Source organism: Jaculus jaculus, chromosome 12, assembly GCF_020740685.1.
Source record: "Jaculus jaculus isolate mJacJac1 chromosome 12, mJacJac1.mat.Y.cur, whole genome shotgun sequence".
In the NCBI taxonomy this organism is placed as follows: Eukaryota; Metazoa; Chordata; class Mammalia; order Rodentia; family Dipodidae; genus Jaculus; species Jaculus jaculus.
In genome coordinates, this window is record NC_059113.1 from 80,950,541 (window position 1) to 80,969,561 (window position 19,021).

General features: G+C 31.8%; 1 protein-coding gene across 2 annotated transcripts in view; it reads left to right on the plus strand.

Annotated features, from left to right (window-relative positions):
* The window catches only part of Pcdh10 (protocadherin 10), a 57,586-nt gene that overhangs the window by 24,399 nt on the left and 14,166 nt on the right, over positions 1-19,021 (plus strand). The window contains exon 5 of one of the 2 annotated variants that reach the window (XM_004655816.2): positions 15,277-16,404. The exons of the other annotated variant lie outside the window; for it this stretch is intronic. Within the exon in view, the coding sequence (XP_004655873.1) occupies positions 15,277-15,296 (20 nt within the window). The 3' untranslated portion in view covers positions 15,297-16,404. Of the gene's footprint in view, positions 1-15,276; positions 16,405-19,021 lie in introns of those variants that run through there. 2 annotated transcript variants of the gene reach the window in all.

Consider the following 19,021-nt stretch of genomic DNA (forward strand, 5'->3'; position numbering starts at 1 on the left):
CACCAGAAATGAAGATTTATGACATTATATTATATAACAGTATATAAATTTCTCATACACAGGTGGAGATTTAAGAGACATCACTTTGGTAAACAGAGTCCTCTCATTATTGAGTTGGTATATTGACATTATCATAAGAATTTTCTACTTTTGATAGCATGTTATCCTATGGTGAATTTTAAGGAAAAACAATGCATCTTGGCAGAATAAAATGACCTATGACTAAGTAAAAATGAAACAGCTATTATTTATTGTCAAGGACAAGTTCCCTGTGTGCTATTCTTAGCCTTATAGTGATACATGCTTTTTACACTGCATATCATATATGCAGTAAGCAATGATTATATTTTGAATTGATATTTTGGGAGTAAATTAAAAATGCAGCATTAGGGCTGGAGAGATGGCTTAGCAGTTAAGTGCTTGCCTGTGAAGCCTAAGGACCCCGGTTCGAGGCTCGATTCCCCAGGACCCGCGTTAGCCAGATGTACCAGGGGGCACATGCGTCTGGAGTTCGTTTGCAGTGGCTGGAAGCCCTGGCGCGCCCATTCTCTCTCCATCTGTCTCTCTCTCCCTCTCTCTCTGTCACTCTCAAATAAGTAAATAAAAATGAACAAAAAATATTTTAAAAAATGCAGCATTATCCTAGTAACATAGAATCTTCAATTAATCATTTGCTTTAGATAAACAAAATGAAAGTCAAAATCATCAAATGAAAGAATAGTATTCACTAAACATTCATACAAAATTTAAAAGCAGTGCTGTAAATGCCTACTGAGGGCACATTATTGTTATGCATAGACAAAACAAAGCGTAATAAAATAATCAGTTTCATAACTTGCTACAAGATGACAGTGCTTCCCATCATAGAATAAGACCAATGAGAGTTTATTCTGAAATCAAATATATGAACATTTTGTGAACTCAATTGGCAGTGCATATTATTATAAAATATTCTTAATTTCTTGTAGACAAAATGACTGTTTGGTAATAGGCAGTGTATCATGCCTTTTGTTGACAGACTCAATTCTCATTCCTTAGCAGGTAAATTAAGGTAAGAATTGGAATGTTCTGTGTTTTCAAATCTTATAGAATGCCACTTGCATACTTTCATAAAATTATAACTTCAATATGTACTCATTCAAATTGACATATTTGTATTGAAGATTGTATTTTTGAATTATTTTTTGGATAAAACACCTGGCATTGAGTGTTTTTTTTTTTTTTTCATAGTTAGAACTCTGTTTCAGCTTTAATAACATAAGTTTGATAATTTAATTTGCTCATGTTTCAGTAATTCTTTATAGAAAGTAAATTTTCATGATGTTATAGAAAGCATGATAATACAGAAGAAGATTGCATTTCCTTATTTTAAAACATGAGATGTATTATATTGTTTTAAAGTTAATTTAAGTCTGTGTCCTATTTAGCTTGTTTTAAAGTTCTTCACACTTAGATTCTTTTTAATTTCAGATTGTTATCAATAGCTGCTTATATCTTTATCATGGAAAAGCCTCATACAAATAAAGAAAAGAAAGAAGTGGTGGATAGAAGTGAGAGAAAAAGGAGGCAGAAAGAAAGAAAGAAAGAAAGAAAGAAAGAAAGAAAGAAAGAAAGAAAGAAGGAAGGAAGGAAGGAAGGAAGGAAGGAAGGAAGGAAGGAAGGAAGGAAGGAAGGAAGGAAAGAAAGAAAGAAAGAAAGAAAGAAAGAAAGAAAGAAAGAAAGAAAGAAAGAAAGAAAAAGGAAGGAAGGGATGATGAAGAGAGAAGGAAGGAGGCAAAGGATGGAGGGAAGGTGGGGAAAAAATGAAAAAGGAGAGAAGCAAGGGAGGACGGGTAGGCAGGAAGTTATTTGTATTTCAATCAGGTCTTTATCACGTATTAACAAGAACTGTATAACCTGTGTTCAGAAAACTGTCATCTTTGCATATCATTACATCTTCAGTTTTATGTTCTTATTTTTGTTTGACCTAGATCCCCATTATATAAATGTCCTCACAGGTAGGTATAGTATGGCACATGGCTCATGAACTCACCACAGATACTTCATGTAAAATACAAATAAACGAAGTAAATAAATTGAAATACTCCTGAGATCTCCAGGAGAAAATTAAAAATGCTACCCCAGCTCTTTTAGAGAATGTGACAATAATTAAATTGGTCTAATGACTAGTGACCCTGTACAGCCTACATGACTGTGCAGTATATGCGATCTCCTTCTAGCACGCAAATCAAAATTCTCAGATGGAACCACATTGGTGTTACTTACTATGGATCATTCTTGGAACACATGACAGCACTTTGTACTGACTACATCTCCCTCCTCTCCCTAAAGACTCATGCATACCTTCAGCTTTCCTTCTATAAGTTAGTAAATTGATTTTGAACATACTAGAGTCCATGAGGTTTCAACCTATTAAGCTAGTTGCATGTAGGTTATCTTTAGTAAAAACTGGAGATATGCTTTAGTCTTTAGGCTTTTAAAATAGAGTTTCCTAAGCACCCTGAGTTGATCCTTCTTGTTATTTTTTTTAAAAAACTTGGCACTCATCTATTTAGAATGCATGATAGTTTATTTCTGAAGGATGCTTCCACTTTCTTTGGACTCATAGCTCCACAAGATGGTCTTTGTTAATGTCTTCATGGCAGAGATGATGTGTAGAGCTTGAGTTATAGGAACAATCAGCCCTGTTCAGATTCAGCCAGCTACTGACAAACTGTGTGACTTCTGCAGTATCTTTCTGTAACTCATTTTCCTATCTGTAATATAGATCCTCAAAAGCTCATTGCGGAGATTAAATTATTTAGCATATTTAAAACGAATGTCTGGAGCAGAGGAAGCACTCATTAAGTGTTGAAGGCAACCATATATATTTAGTTAAAATGGGAACAATGACATCAGCCTGGGAATGGACAAAATTAAAATTCTGGGTTTAAATAGAAATGATTATGCCCTCTTTTACTCTCAGAAATTAAAAAAAAAAAAAAACAGGTTATACGTGTTCTTTTCACAATGTACCACTATTTTGCAACTGCAGTTAATGAATTCTTTTATATACCATGTTTATAAAGTACAGTATCCCGAAGCCGGGCATGGTGACGCACGCCTTTAATCCTAGCACTCAGGAGGCAGAGGTAGGAGGATCACCATTAGGTCAGTTCGAGGCCACCCTGAGACTCCATAGTGAATTCCAGATCAGCCTGGGTTGGAGTGAGACCCAACCTCGAAAAACCAAAAAAATAAAATAAAATACAGTATCCTTATTTTCTTTTTTATACATTAAGGTAAAATAGAACTTAATGTCTAATAGGCAAGACAGATAAAGCTTTATTCGTTTTATGATAATGTTATTCACAGACCCAGATAATAACTTTTTTAAATTTCTATTTTTCTGAGTGTGGGTATTGACAATAAATGAAGGCAGTAATTACATAAAACAATGAAATTAATGTAACATAGAGTGCCCATTTTTGGAACAAGTATTTTCATTTCAGCACATGGTATTATATATGTTTAATAATTACAAGAAAAGAAAGGATTTGTATTATTCTTGGAAAACAAAAACAATGGAAATACTAACACAAAGCACTTGCTGTGTATAACTTATTTCTTTTTTTCTATTTTGTACTTACCCATTAGTATAAACTCTGGTCGTTGGCAGGACATTTTTAACTCTAATGATCTCAGATATACTGGTACAAGAGGGCGCAGATGCCCTAAATTATTGCATTAAAAGGTCTTTTTTCAGTGTGGTGGCACATCTTTTTCCAGTGTGGTGGCACATGCCTTTAGTCCCAGCACTCAGGAGGCTGTGGTAGGAGGATTACTATGAGTTCTAGGCCAGCCTGAGATTAATTCCAGGTCATCTTGGGCTACAGCAAGACCCTAGCTCATAAACCAAATTAAATAAGTAAATAAATAAATATAAATTAAAGGGTTTGTTAGAATAAATTCATGTCATTCTGTGGCATAAGTGAAAGATGTCTAATTTTATTATAGATCAGTAACTGACACACAAAAGCCTAGGGATCTTGTTGATTTGGCTTTTCTTCATGAAATTTTTATCTATTGAATTTGATTCTCTTAGTCAGCAGGCTTTCTTTTCTGCTTATAGACAATTTATTGACTATGAGTAATTTTCAAAATTTTATGATTATATGGGTTTTCTGTCTTCTACCTTTTACTTCAACTTTGTATAGATATGATATATATAAATTATTTTGTCTTAACAACAAAAAGGTCTAATAACTATGTTTCAGAACCTGAATTTATTTCCAAGATTCATAGTTTAATCCACATTCATTTATCTTAAGAAAACTAAGTTGTCATGTTTTGTAAAAATGATGACTTCCTACAGTGAATAGCTGTGTTTCTACATATAAAAGAAATGCCATTTGTAAAGCAGATTTTGCATACTTTTTGGCATTTAATCATTGATGTGGCTTAAAGCAAGATTGCTACAGAGGACTGCAATTAACCATTTACCTTCATCACCAAATTCACTGTTTTTCTTATTTTATATGGTTTTAATTTTCTCATTATGTTAACAGAAGACAGTATTTACTGTATTAGAATAAATGTGTTTGGTGAAGGTTTCTTACAGTAGAATAAAGACAGGTTTACAAGCCTTTCTTTAGTATCAGTATGGGAATATCATTTGATTGTGTTTTCCTGACAGAGACCAAGGACATTCTTAGGATAGAGACAGAAGTATGAGATTAGAAAGCACCTTATATGTAAGAGTGATTGTTGTAGTTTGCTAAACCTAGAACTTTAATCCAGAGATGTAGTGGAAATTTTGATAAATGAAGACATGCTTTGAATAATAATACTATCAGTGCAAAGAATTATTAACAGCTACTGAAAGTTTTTAAGGAGATAGGTACTGTCCTATGTACCTTCAGATATGACTGCCTCTAAATCTTACCATATGAAATGTGCATTCTTACTTTACCCAACATAGAGATCATAAAATTAAGGACAAGATGTATCCAGCCTTTTTTCCAGTTTCTTCTTCATAGCTGAGAGTCAGGCTTTATATTGGAGACCATTCCATTCTAACCAGGATTTATGCCAGCAATTCATACATAGTTTATAGGCTTATGGGATTTAACACTGTTTAGAAGGAACTTGGTAAGAATCCTTTGTTAAGAGGCGTGTTTTCTTTTACTAATGAAACTGATTGCAGCTTTAAAGCTTTGAAGTAATAAATAATGCCTGAATGAGAGTACTCTTGGTGGAGTATGAAAATGAACAGAATACTATTAATGGAACTTTAAAATGAATAAGAAAAAATGGAACAACTAAATGTAGCAACAGACTGCAGAAAGTAGGATGAAGAACATTTTCCTAGTCCTGAGACTGAATGTGTATGAGAAGATGGTATCACCAGGGTTACAGTATAGAAGCCCTGGTGCTGATAAGGAGGACTAGGCTTAGGAAAGGCACTGCAGCTTGGGGGTGTGGATCAGGCTAGAGGGCTTGATTAGCATAATAAAGGTTCTGTGTTGGAGCTGCAGCCTGGCAAAAGAATAAGGGGGGAGGGGCAAAGTGGTACTGGAGGAAAGAAAACTGATATCAAATTAGGAAAAGGACACTTTTCAAGGCTATTTTCCTTAAAATGCTAAATGTAAAGAAAGGAATTATGTCTGATGATGTGTGTGCACTGAAAGTGAAAAAAGATGATTAGTGAAAGCACTAGTAGACTAAAATAGAACTGTGATTATTGTTGAATAGGAGAGATACATTCAAATGTATAGTTGTTTTAATCACCTAAAATAGTGCCCTGGAAATGCTATAATTAATAGTCCTATGGCTTGCATAGTGCTGTTAGCTACAGTCTTGAACTTCACAGAGCAAAATTTACTTGTGAGTGTCTTGGTATAAAAGAATAAACCCAGAAGCAATCTTTTACAAGAAAAAAATATTCAGTCTCAGTTATAAAGTGAATTTAATATTAGTCTGTGATCATTATCAGTCTTATTTTTTGTTCATTAAAAGTTATGGAAATATAACGTTATCAATTATGGGAAAAATAGTTTAATGCAGATGGCTAGCTTTCATTGCTGCTTGAGTTCATGCAATAGAAGCATGTGTGAAGTAGTCCACATTTCCACTTCACTCTTTCTATAATTGTCCTTAGAATTTACATCACAAAAATAAAAATTAAAAAACACAGCCACACAATCATTTTTGGTACACAATGGTTTTGTACTTTTGAACAGTTAAGAATGATGAAAAGCAGGCTTTTTCTAAACATATTAAGTGTAGTCCCAGAGTTCTCTGCCCTGGTTGGAAGAGGAAAGGGTATACTTCCTTTTATGTTTCCAAACCCCATTCTCCCTGCATAGCTCATGGAAGTCAATGAGGGGTTGTCTGCTTTTCCACTTTATTCAAGTATTTCTCTAAAATGTTTGACTCCAGTAGTGTCCTCTTAAAAAAAAATCGGAGTCTATTATAATCATGGGAGCATTTACATTTTACTAGGTTGTAAATCCTTTTTTATAAGTTCCAATTGAAATTTTCTACTCATGTCCTTTAGTGATGTTTCATGTTTTGATACCTTTTATCTCAAATTTTTGTAAGTTGACACATTCAGTTATGAAATAAATGCTCACATGACAAATCCATACCCTTCCCCTTGAGCATGCCCATGTTCTGCACCTCAAACAATGTACAGTTTATTTACCTGTGAAGAGCAAGCTTCTGAAACAGGACACTCTTCTCATAATGCCTTACAAAGTCTTATACATAAGAATACTATGGGGCTGGAGAGATGGCTTAGCGGTTAAGCGCTTGCCTGTGAAGCCTAAGGACCCTGGTTCAAGGCTCGGTTCCCCAGGTCCCACATTAGCCAGATGCACAAGGGGGCACATGTGCCTGCAGTTCGTTTGCAGAGACTGGAAGCCCTGGCGCACCCATTCTCTCTCTCTCCCTCTATCTGTCTTTCTCTCTGTGTCTGTCGCTCTCAAATAAATAAATAAAAAATTTTAAAAAAAGAATACTATGTTTAAAATAAGCTGTAAAAAAATATTGGCCCTTGGCCTTTAAGTTATTGATTTTTTTATGTTGCCTTGAACATTTTTTTTTTGTAATGCAGTTTAGAAAAATATAACTATCTTATAGAGTATAAATATTGGCTTTTAATAGGCTTAACTAAAAGGAATTTCAATACTTAATAGGTATGTTGTACTTTTAGCAACTAGTATTTTTAGACTTTTTAAACTTGTTTGGTTTATTAACCTCAGTTTTCTAAACCGTGATTATCTAATAGCAGGTTAGATTGGAAAGGGTCAAAGGACATAGTGGCTTTGATTTTAGGTGAAGTAACTAAAAATCAAGTTTCTTATGAAAAGCAGTGAGAACATTTTATTTAATTCTACATCTCTCAAAGCCTAAGATTTCATCAAAAGCCAGTGTTAAGGCTAAATCACAGTAAATAATACATAGAATATTTTATGTAACAAAATGATATTCACTGTAATTATTATTACTAATTAAATACATTTATTTTCTGGATAATTGAATTTTTTTTTGTTTGTTTTTCAAGGTAGATTCTCACTCTAGCTCATGCTGACTAGAATTCACTATATTGTCTCAGAGTGGCCTTGAACTCAAAGCAATCCTCCTACCTCTGCCTCTTGAGTGTTGGAATTAAAGGAGTGCACCATCACACCCTGGTGAATTTTCTTTTCTTTTCTTTTCTTTTTTTTTTTTAATATTTATTTCATCCATTTTTTTGAGAGAGAGAGAGGGAGAGAGAGAATGGATGTACCAAGGCCTTTAGCTATTGTAAACTGACTCCAGACAATGTGCCACCTTGTGCATCTGGCTTTATGTTGGTACTAGAAAATAGAACCCGGGTTCTTTGGCTTTGCTAGCAAGTACCTTAACCCTTAACTGCTAAGCTATCTTTCCAGCTGAATTTTTCCTTTTTATCACTTTTTGAATGTTGAAACTTTAATATCACTTTGGATGGAATTATAGAGCACTTTTTACACAAAGTAGGCTTACAAAATACTTTTTTGTTGTTGTTAGCAATGTAATCTGTGTTATCCATACACAGTAGCCTTAAACACAGGCTTGCCTGGTTGAGAAAATTAAATACTCAACTTACAAATATCACAGAGAACATATGAATACCAACAAAGTATTCACTGCATAATCATAAGTTCAAATATTACCAGGTACCCTGTATTTTATCACTACATATAAGGTATGAAAACCTATAGTTTTGGGGTTGCCTAACCTACTTTATGGGAGTGTTTAATTCTGTGTCCTGCTATCCTTAGCTTCTAATTTGCCCACATACTTAACTCTCTTCTTAGCCTCCCATTACTTCAATTAATCAGCTGTTTCCCTTAACATAGACATAAGTACATTCTGTTAAGGAAAATATGATCAGCACATATATCTAATAGCCATATATTTGGACACAGTTTCTTAGTCATGTGTGTTGCATGGCTCTTTGATAACCTTCTTAAATGGACTCCAAGACTTGCTACCTCATAATATTTTTCACTATTTTCATTGCTTAATTCTCTGATGTTATGAAATTATTGTGAACACTGACCTTTGTTTATACAAGCTATTCATAACTAATAAATTAGACATATGTATAAATATTTAAAATGAAGGTCTTGTATATTTTTATATACTACTTTTCTCATTTTATGTTTCTGGAATTTGATTTCATTTGATTTTCATCCAAACATAAATTTATATATTTAAGTAGCTGAAGTAAATGTTACATAAGGGTGACATTAGCTTAAACTAATAGGCATCTGTAGGCATAGCACTCCTTTGTATATAGACATGGGCAATCCTGTTCTGGTATTTTGCATGCCTTCTGCTTTGAAAATTAATGCTAATTTCAACCTTATAAAGGAATATAAAAACGAATTTTCTGATTTTGGTTTGAAGGAGCCTCTTGAAATATAAGTGTCTAAATGTCAATAAACATTAATAGCTCCATACTTGGTAAATAACCATTTATTATTTAAAGGAACATAATGATATCCTTTTAGGATTTCAGTTATACCTGGCATTTGCCTAACAATGAAATTCTGCATTGAACTTATTCAAGTAAGATATAGTGAGTGAATTTTCTTCGTGAAATTTCACAAAGATATTTTCTTATTGTCAATGTAAGAGTAGTTTCTAATATTTGTAAAACAAGTTACACTCTCTATATTTTCATGTAGTTTGGTGACTCATGCCAGATAATTTTTTTTTTTTCCATTGAAAGTACCATATATGTTAGATTCTCATTTTCAAGGAATGGTCACAACATTAAAAAATAATTTAATCTCTAAACATGATATCAAGATTCTAATGAATTAATAAAGTTTTGTTTGCCAAAGAAAGCCCATACATGCAATGTCCAAACAACAAGTAGGGTCATTTCCTATATTTTTCCCTTCTTTGAAAATTGAGCATCCAGTGAACACTTTTTAACACATAAGCACACTGTATTTCATATTTTTTTTAAATATTCTAATCATAATTTAAGATTGTTAAGTTTATTTTCACAAAATAGAATTTAGGGTGCTGAAACTAATTTTTCTGGATGGAAATGTAACAAATGATTTTTGTATATGTTTAAGATTTCTTCTTCAAACACATTTATATAGTACTATTCAAAGTAAACTGTCAAAGGAAGTTATATACCATCACATTTTTTTGTTATAATTGAAAGCATTGTCCATTAGTACAAGGAGTGCTTTCTAAAAAACTTGAGTTACTATAATGCATGGGACCCATCAACATTCAGATGAAAGACAAGGAAGCAGCCACCCAGAGGGTAAGGTCGGTATGATTCACTTTCCAAGAAGGTAGTTTTTACACACACACACACACACACACACACACACACACACACACACACACAGTTTTTATTTATACACAAACACAGAGAGAGAGAGGGACTAAAAGAGATTTCTGTGTCATAGATCCTTTGTCTAGAAGGGCTCTATGGTATGTTCAGAAGCCCACTTCCTCTTCCTCATATAAAGGCTACCCATGTGGAAAATGAATCCCCTGTTCTTAAAGGTGTGATATGCTTTGCATAGCAATAAAATTTCGTTAAAAAATAAACAATGAGCAAACAATTCTGAGATCTTCCCTGTCAGTAAATCCAGAGCTTTGTAGAGATGATTGAATCTAGTTGTACTGAAGGCTGTTTAATAAATTCTTTCCCTGCACACACCCTGCTCAGTCAGCAAAAGAGGTCGTGATGACTTTTAATACAGATATTTAGATTGATATATAGGGTTTGTGACAACAGATCCATGAGAATCCTAGGAGTGAGGAGTGACTCTATACAGAATTGCGAGAAGTAGGGTGCCATCTATGAACTGAATATCATGCTCTGTACACTTCTCTATTTGATATGATCCATTTTTGTACATTTCCATTTCATAAACCTGTATTTTTAGCTTTCTTACCTTTAAGAATGTTAATTTATTTAGATTTTAATAATTAGATACTACAAACTATATTGTATGTCATATGTATAATAGATTTACCTAGAAAAGAAACATTTGACCTTATATTTTCTACATTAATAGTCTAAAGGATTGTTTAGAGTGATTTATTTCACAGTTTCCTTTTTAAAATCCTAAGAAACTTTTCAGTATGAGATATCACTTCCTACAAACTCCCCCTTCCCATATATTATATAATTGCCTTCTCTCTTTCAAACACAAATAAAAATTATTCTATTTGCTGAAGGGGAAAGACAGTGTTGTCCAAGGATAATGCACAAATTACAAACTAAGTATGAACTCGTGATTATGCTGCATTGTAATATGATTATTGGTCATGAATATAATTTATCATATCAAGAGAAGCTTCACTTTTTAAAATAGATCATAAATCAAAGTATGCTATTAAGTCTTTTCATTTACATATATATTTGTTTAAAATCTGTTTGTATTTTTTTGTGTTGAAAGCCAGAAGCAACAATCTGAAAAATGCAGAAATAGGTTCTAAAAATGAAATGTAAGGTATAAAAATGAGATTGTAAAAGGTAAACTGTGTAGTTTCTTTTGCACTCAGCTACTTATTTCCACATGTACGGATAACATGTAGAGAAAAAAAATCTTTAGGAAGATTTTTAAAGGACTCTTCAAAAGTCATTCAAAAATAAGACAGAAAAGTTGAAAGAACTGATTATTTAACTGGGTACATCTCTAATGGTGCTTACTTTAAACTGTCTTTAAGTTTATGCTTTGCTTTTGCTCTGAGAACAGAGGGTAGGTATTTCTGACTCCCTCGGAGGTGATGGCTCAAATTCTTACATGCTAGACTCACATTCATGTAAGAAGTGTCCTGACTGTGAGGCTCATTAACCATTTCAATGAGCTCACCAGCAGGTGACTGATTCCAGCCTCTTGAATTTTTCACTGCTGTGGGTCTCAATAGTTATAGATATTTGAAGGCTGTTCTTTCATTTCATTGCAGAGACACATTAAGTTACTTCAGACACAGAGTTCATTGCTTTAGCTTCTGTGGTTTGTACAGTTATAATGTATAAAAGTGTTTTGTGTTTCTTTGTTATGCAAGTATTGAAATGTACTTGACTTATAAATTGTCATTTAATATATTACATAATTGTTAGTCATTAGCAGTTGCTTAATTTAACTATATTAGTAGTGATATTATTACAAGTATTTTGCAACATATGAATCTTATAGTCATTTCTCTTATGTCATTAATAAGTTCAATATACATTTAAGTAGGCTGAAATGTTTTAATTTTTCCCACAATTTAAAACCATACTTTGAAAATTATGAAATTCATCAGGATGACTCAAAATAAAGAAAAATATATACCAGTGAACAATTCATTAAAATCATATGCCAATTACAAGATAATATGTTTTGATCTATACTTCAGTTGTTAACAATATTTTGTTTTGTTAACAATAATTTTCATACATCCAACACTTCTGCCACCCACTATGAAAAAGATAAATGAAGTGAAGGAAAATAATTTAAAATGAACACAAACAGTCCTTTTCTAAAAACCTTCAATTTGATTGGAAAGGAAACCTTTATTCATTGTCAAGTGCCCACTTCCTTCCATGTGCTGAGACTGACTACATTTGTGAAATGGAAAGTTAAAGCAAAATTTCAACAAGTATGCTTTTATTAATTCTATGTATACACAACATATTTGTGAAACTGAAACCTAAAGCAAAACTCCTTCAAGTATTCTTTCATAATTACATGCATACATATACAAAATGCATGAAAAAGCTTGAAAAAGTCAATGTGCTTGACCGGTTCCTCCCATCTTGAAACACCTCAGCAAATATCCAGTTATAATAATACTTAACACTGTGACTACAGTTGTTCTTAGCACTATTCTAAAATTAAAATATATCTTTTTCTCCTTAATATAATTTCAGCTAGGTGCTTATCCAAATTAACACATAAAACTCTTACTAATGATTACCTATGGTTTAGTCTTATTTCTTAAAAGTTTTGAAGTAAAATAATTGGCTTGGCTACAATTTCAGGTATCATGTAAATAAAGCATTTATCCTTTACCAAAATTTCTTGGCTGTGAAATGAGATTCTAAAATGGAAAAAAAAGAAAAAGAAAAAAACACCTTCTCAGTCTAATGATTCTGGCCTTCAACCTCAGCTTCCATATTTGTCCCATGAACACTTGTATGCTCCAAAGTACATGGAGCTAATGTAAGAACTGGCAATGACTCTGAAAACCGCTGGAATTGACTGCCTTCATATAAAATAAATAAAATCAAGTACATAGAATTAGAACACATCAATTAAGCTTAGCTTTATATTACTATTTAATACCATATATACAATAAAACTTGTACCCATACTATTTTAACAGTACCATGTGTTTTGTGGAGTTTGATTCTTTTTTGTAGTTTTCCATCGAAGTCAAATGAATCAATAATATCTATTTCAGTAACTTTTGCTAAAAGTGATCTTTTACCCTAAAAAGAAGTGGTACTGTATCAATTTAAACTTTCTGAATTGAATAATACCTACATTTATACAAGATAGCTTTTTACGATTTTTTCAAATGATGAATTAGTTTGTAGGTTAGGAATAGGTTTCACTGAGTTCTTGTGTCATGAATGTCTAGAGTAATATTTCATATAAATCAGAAAAGGCTTTAATCTGTGAGCAGTTTCTCAATTTATTTTGACAAACTTAATAGCCTTTGGGAGGGAAGTCTAGTTCCTATGGCAGTCAGAAAAGCACAGGGTCTTTCATAATTATTATATATATATATATATATATATTTCTTTCTATAACTCACTAAATGCCCCGTTAGAACTAGTGGTGATTTTGATCACTACAATGAATTTTTTTTTCTAATTCATTGTGTAAAACTGAAATATTTTCACTGCAGGATGAGTCTGCCTTGCTGATTTTTGGCTTTATTTAGATTTGTATACACAAAACACTTCAATTGTTAATACATTTATCATGAAGCAGAGAATTTGAAGTAAAAAATATAAATTGCATATAAATCTATTAAGATAGGTATTTCTCTTTGCTTAGAGATTATTTTCTATAACATTTTGTTCAGATAAGTTACAATAGCTATACTCTGATCTAATATGTAGGTAAATTCATTGTATGGTAAAATATACATAATATCATAGTATAAAATAATATGTTTGGGGCTGGAGAGATGGCTTAGCAGTTAAGCGCTTGCCTGTGAAGCCTAAGAACCCCGGTTCGAGGCTCGGTTCCCCAAGTCCCACGTTAGCCAGATGCACAAGGGTGCGCATGCGTCTGGAGTTCGTTTGCAGAGGCTGGAAGCCCTGGCGCGCCCATTCTCTCTCTCCCTCTATCTGTCTTTCTCTCTGTGTCTGTCGCTCTCAAATAAATAAATAAAAAATTTAAAAAAAATAATAATAATATGTTTGGATTCCTTTCAGCATCGTTACCATAATAAGCATGAAAGAACTTTTGTTTTTGTTTTTCAAGATAGGGTTTCATTCTTGAAATTAACTATGTAGTCTCAGGGTGGCCTCGAATTTATCTTATCTCTGCCTCCCAAATGCTGGGATTAAAGGTGTATGCCAGCACACTGGGCAATGAAAGTACTTTTAATGTCTGGTTACATGAATGCCTAACAAAGTTGCAGATGATGTACTTGCTGAATGCTCAACTAAGGAAGACAAACATCTATGGTCAGAACATAGTATAAAGAAAAATATGTAAGAAATTCAGAAAAAATAAGTAGGAGAAAAATAGTCTACTGAAAGTAGTGAAAATATCAGTGAAGAAAAACTGATTAACATCTTATCTTCAATTAAAAAAAATTAAATCTCTTCACTAGATGATTAGCATAACTTAATATAGTCCATACATATGCACCTTTGATTTTATTTAAATTTCCTTAATTTTCAGCAAAATTTTACTATAATCTTCACATCAGAGACTAATCAATGAAACATTTTTTTCTCTTCATATTTTACCCAAGGTAAAATATGAAAATTATGTATGTGTGTAAAGAAATACATGTTGTATCACTACTATTAAGTAAAATATGTGATAAGTCAGAACAGCTACATGTGGACATTGCTTTATAATAATATAATTCATAACACTAAAGCCAAAATATAGCATTTTTCTCACAATTGCTCTTAGTGTTCTTATGACAAACATTGATTTCATTTAGGACAAAGGGCTACTTAAAATATGTACCATAAAATCATTATATGTCATTAACTGTATTGTTTTTATACAATTTTTAAAGAGGAATAAAACCAACCTAGTACATGTGAGTCATCTATGAGTTTTTGCACTTTGAAAATATTTTACTACATTTTTCTCTAATAAACATTTGTTTAATAGATGCATAATTTAAAGTTTATAAAATGTAATATGTAACAAATTATTCTTAAATTTTCTTAAAGATTATTCTAGAAATGTAAGGGGGCATACATTACTTTTCTAAACTCTGAATATAGACAGTGAGGCAGTTTTGTAGATGACTAAAAAGTTAATTTACTCATAGTTTATGACTGCTCTATAAAACATTCATTTTCCATGAAAAAAAATAAATTTATAAAATTTTAAAACTGAAAATTTCAGATCACTGAACGAGAGTAACCACAACTACTGAAACTGATCTATCACTGAAATAGTCTGACACCACCTGGGTCAGGTGGGCCATCACTGCTAGTTTCCACTTGTATCAATTGCTTGTACAATAATATGCAGTTCTAAACTCCAAAATTCAACCACTCTTTCTTAGAGTATTTTTCTTTCTTTTTCACAGCACGGAAAAGGATATGCTAGTCAATTCTACAGAGCTTACCTGAAGCAGCATGATTTGCACAAAGTCGACCAACAAAAGCATCAACTTTTCAACTTCATTATCTTGGCCATCCAGTTAGTTGTATGTAGCTGAGTCTTAGATTTCCAGCGGAGTCATCGTGGCCACATATAGGACCCACTTGCTCTCAGCAGGCCTGAGAAATGAGTTGAAATGTGCAGAACTGTAGGAACTTTAGAGGCAACTGTCTTTGCCTCTCTGATCAGTGTGTGCCTGTTTACAGCACTCTATATCTTTCTCTCTTCAAATGTCACTGAGCCCTTTAGATGTTTATATTCACCACGAGAAGCCAGTCATCAAGATAAAAGAAATTTGTGCATTATAAATGCAATATTACTGTTTTAAACTTGACTGTTTTATATTATTTTTGTGTGATCAAGTGTTTCCCAAGCTATTCAAACTTTACAAGAGAGATTGTAACTATGTTCTCACCTGTGGGCTATTAAACATGTTGTATTCTGAAGACCCACAAAATATCAAAGACATTCTGTAGTTTATACACCGTGTTGGAAAAGTGTTTACTGTACTATTTCAAAGCTTCTAAATAAATATAAAATATATATATTATATTATATAATTTTCCTAAAATGTGGTACAAATCAGTTGGTTTTTAAATGGCTTCATAAAATACACATCATACAATAAAACAAAAGGTAATTCAGGGTTGCTAAAATAAACTAACTAAGAAACAATACCATTAATAGTTTCCTGTCAGTTATCATGTCTTATTTGACCCTGTTTATCCTTGTTTAAAAGAGAATGGATCTCTAAACTACAATATTGTCAAGACTCATAATGAATTTACAATGCCAAAGATGTAGCTGTTAACATTATTAAATGGAACATTTAATATACAATATCAGATATCTAACAGTCTACATGATTCCAATTCTATTTCTATGGCTTTGAACTCGGAATCACTTAAAGGTTTTATAAAAGATCTATACATTCACCTGTATTTGTTGTTAGAAAAAAAATAGATGTCTGTACATTTTTGTGGTGTAAAATATGTAACTGAAGATTACTATTTTAAGAAGTCCTTAGTCATATCATTCACATAGGATTTTATTTTACATAGTTTTACATAGTTTTGTGACTTAATTATACATGAATAAAAATCTATTTATAACTCTATATATGAATATATAGAGATATATACATATAAATATCTGAGTTGGTATATAAGCATAAAATATAAAGGATCTCTAAATTTAAAAAAAATAAATAAATTTGGAGATAGAAACATGCTAGACTATTGTTTCAGTATTATCTTATGTGTGAAAATTTTATAGCTTAATTGTAGTCAATATTTTATTAATGGCAAAATTCATGAGTTGAACAACCTTGAAAAGTTAAGCTTGTTTCTTTTTCCCTTGATATCAACAAGGTTAACTAGCTAATTTGGAAAGGTGTGTTTTCCCTTTATTTTACATCTTTATCCATGGTTGTCTATTAGTCATTAAAACATGATTAAGAAAGAGAGAAATTCAAAGGATGTGAGAGATAATACTTCCAGCAAATGGCAGAATAATCTCAGCTCTCCTTGCTAATTGGCTTCACTATTGGATCCAGTTATCCACTGGATACCTATTTAGAAAGAATAACCTTAGTTTTTATCTGCTCCTATGTTCAATGATATTTTAAGCTGTACAGTACTGTTAAAGAATAGACTAAATAGACTAACAAATGACCTCCATCTAAATTTGTGTCATTTAGGAGCATCTTCCTAATTCTAACATTTAAATGTGTACATGAATTCATAGGCTCTTCACATATATGTTTAGAGTGAAATTTGGAATCACTGCATTGACTTATCAAATTAGATAATACTATGTCTTACTACTAATTAGATTAGATATAAAAATAATGTATGTATGTTTCAGTCTCGTGGGGACCATTTATACATAAAGCCAATGACCACGTGTAATACAAAAAGCACATACACCCACTAGGTACAGCCGTAAAGTTTTCTCAAATTTTTGCATTTATTCCACCAACATTTTCAGTAGTAAAATATTTTAGTATGAAATGTTTACATATAATTTAACTGGAAAGAGGCTATTTATTTTAATTGCTTTTTAAACAACATGATTTTTTTTGCATAATCACTCTACTTTAATGAAAACCTTTTTTGCATCATTTTATAATAATGGATTTAAATCACATTCACTCTTTATTTTCTACACCAAAAATTACATAATACACACTTTATATAAAGTGGATTCATTAATTTACTTTATTAATTAATTTATCCCTTATATCATATATAATCTCCCATAAATCTGCTTTATATATCATACAATTGTGTATTTTTTATTTCATAATAGTTACTTACAGTGATCTGCATTGTAGTTCTCATTATTGGATTTGAGGAACAAAAGTATTTTAACACAAAGTTTTGAATGATGTTGTCACTTATCAATTATTGCATACAGAATAAATCAGAAATGCCATCCTCCCAATTAGAAATACTATAAAATGTCAGTGCCACAAGACAATGATGAAGTGTCCCAAACACTTAGCATGTCAAGGAATTTTGGTATAGGCTTTCTATTTGGTGTGGTCATCCTAGTATCCAATCTTTCATTATGTTTATACACATTTACAATATTATTAGACAGTCTCATCCATAAACCACTTCACAAAAGAAGAATTGTGGCATTTAGTCTTTGCTTCACATTATTAGTTTTAGAACAGTAAAAGTGAAAAAATTTTCCTGTGGAAAGAGTGTTGTAAGGTTTCAATGGTATGTCAAATGACAATTTTTAGAAGTATTTTATCCACATGTAACATTATGATTTGAATCTGTGAACATTATTTTGTGAAATAATTTTCAATCAACAACTTAAATATTGCATCTTAGTTATTTTAAAGATATAGTGGTGTCAATAATATAAGTGTATCATCTTTTCTTAGGCAGTATGTACATTTTATTTTAGTAAGATATTAAATGCAATACCTTTATCAAACATTGCAAATTAAGAATTATGGAGATGATTTTAATATTTTAATTATATATTCTGTTTTATTTCATAGTTGTGTTATAACTTCCTATCAGATAGTCTGGTATATAGAAGTTCTGCTTCTCTAATAAGGGGAAAATCCTCATAATTTTTGACATAGGCTTTCATACCTAAGCATTACTTTTATCATTTTATCTTACAAAGTTATGTAGTGGAGTTCGTCAAACAGAATGTGGAAAACTTTAACAAGCGTAAAGAACATATTTATGTTAGTGACCAGCAATGATAGTTGTCATTGTATGTGGTCTTCCCTCATATTTCTATGTGTGCTATAAATACCCAAGGAACTCAAAAATATTTCAAACATTGCTATACTTGAGGATTTTGCTGGAAATCATATATTTTTTCATATTACAATTTTTTGGGTTCTTTATCTTTTTCAGGCCTAATTTTGTAGTGGTAAAGGCTTTGCACTTAACATCTTTTTATGTTCCTTTTTAACAAGAAAAATGAGAAGATAACAAATTTCCATATTTTCTACACCCCAAAGTAGTGAACTTATTTTATATATTATTAGTACTTCACATACTGTCCCTCTGATAAGGCAAACAAAGTCCTTATACAGTAATTTGTGAAATTGTTTAGTAGAGTATTTTTAAGCAAAAACTTGGCTTAGGTTTTAGACTATAGCATTCTATTAGAATGCAGGTAGCTGGGTGCCACCA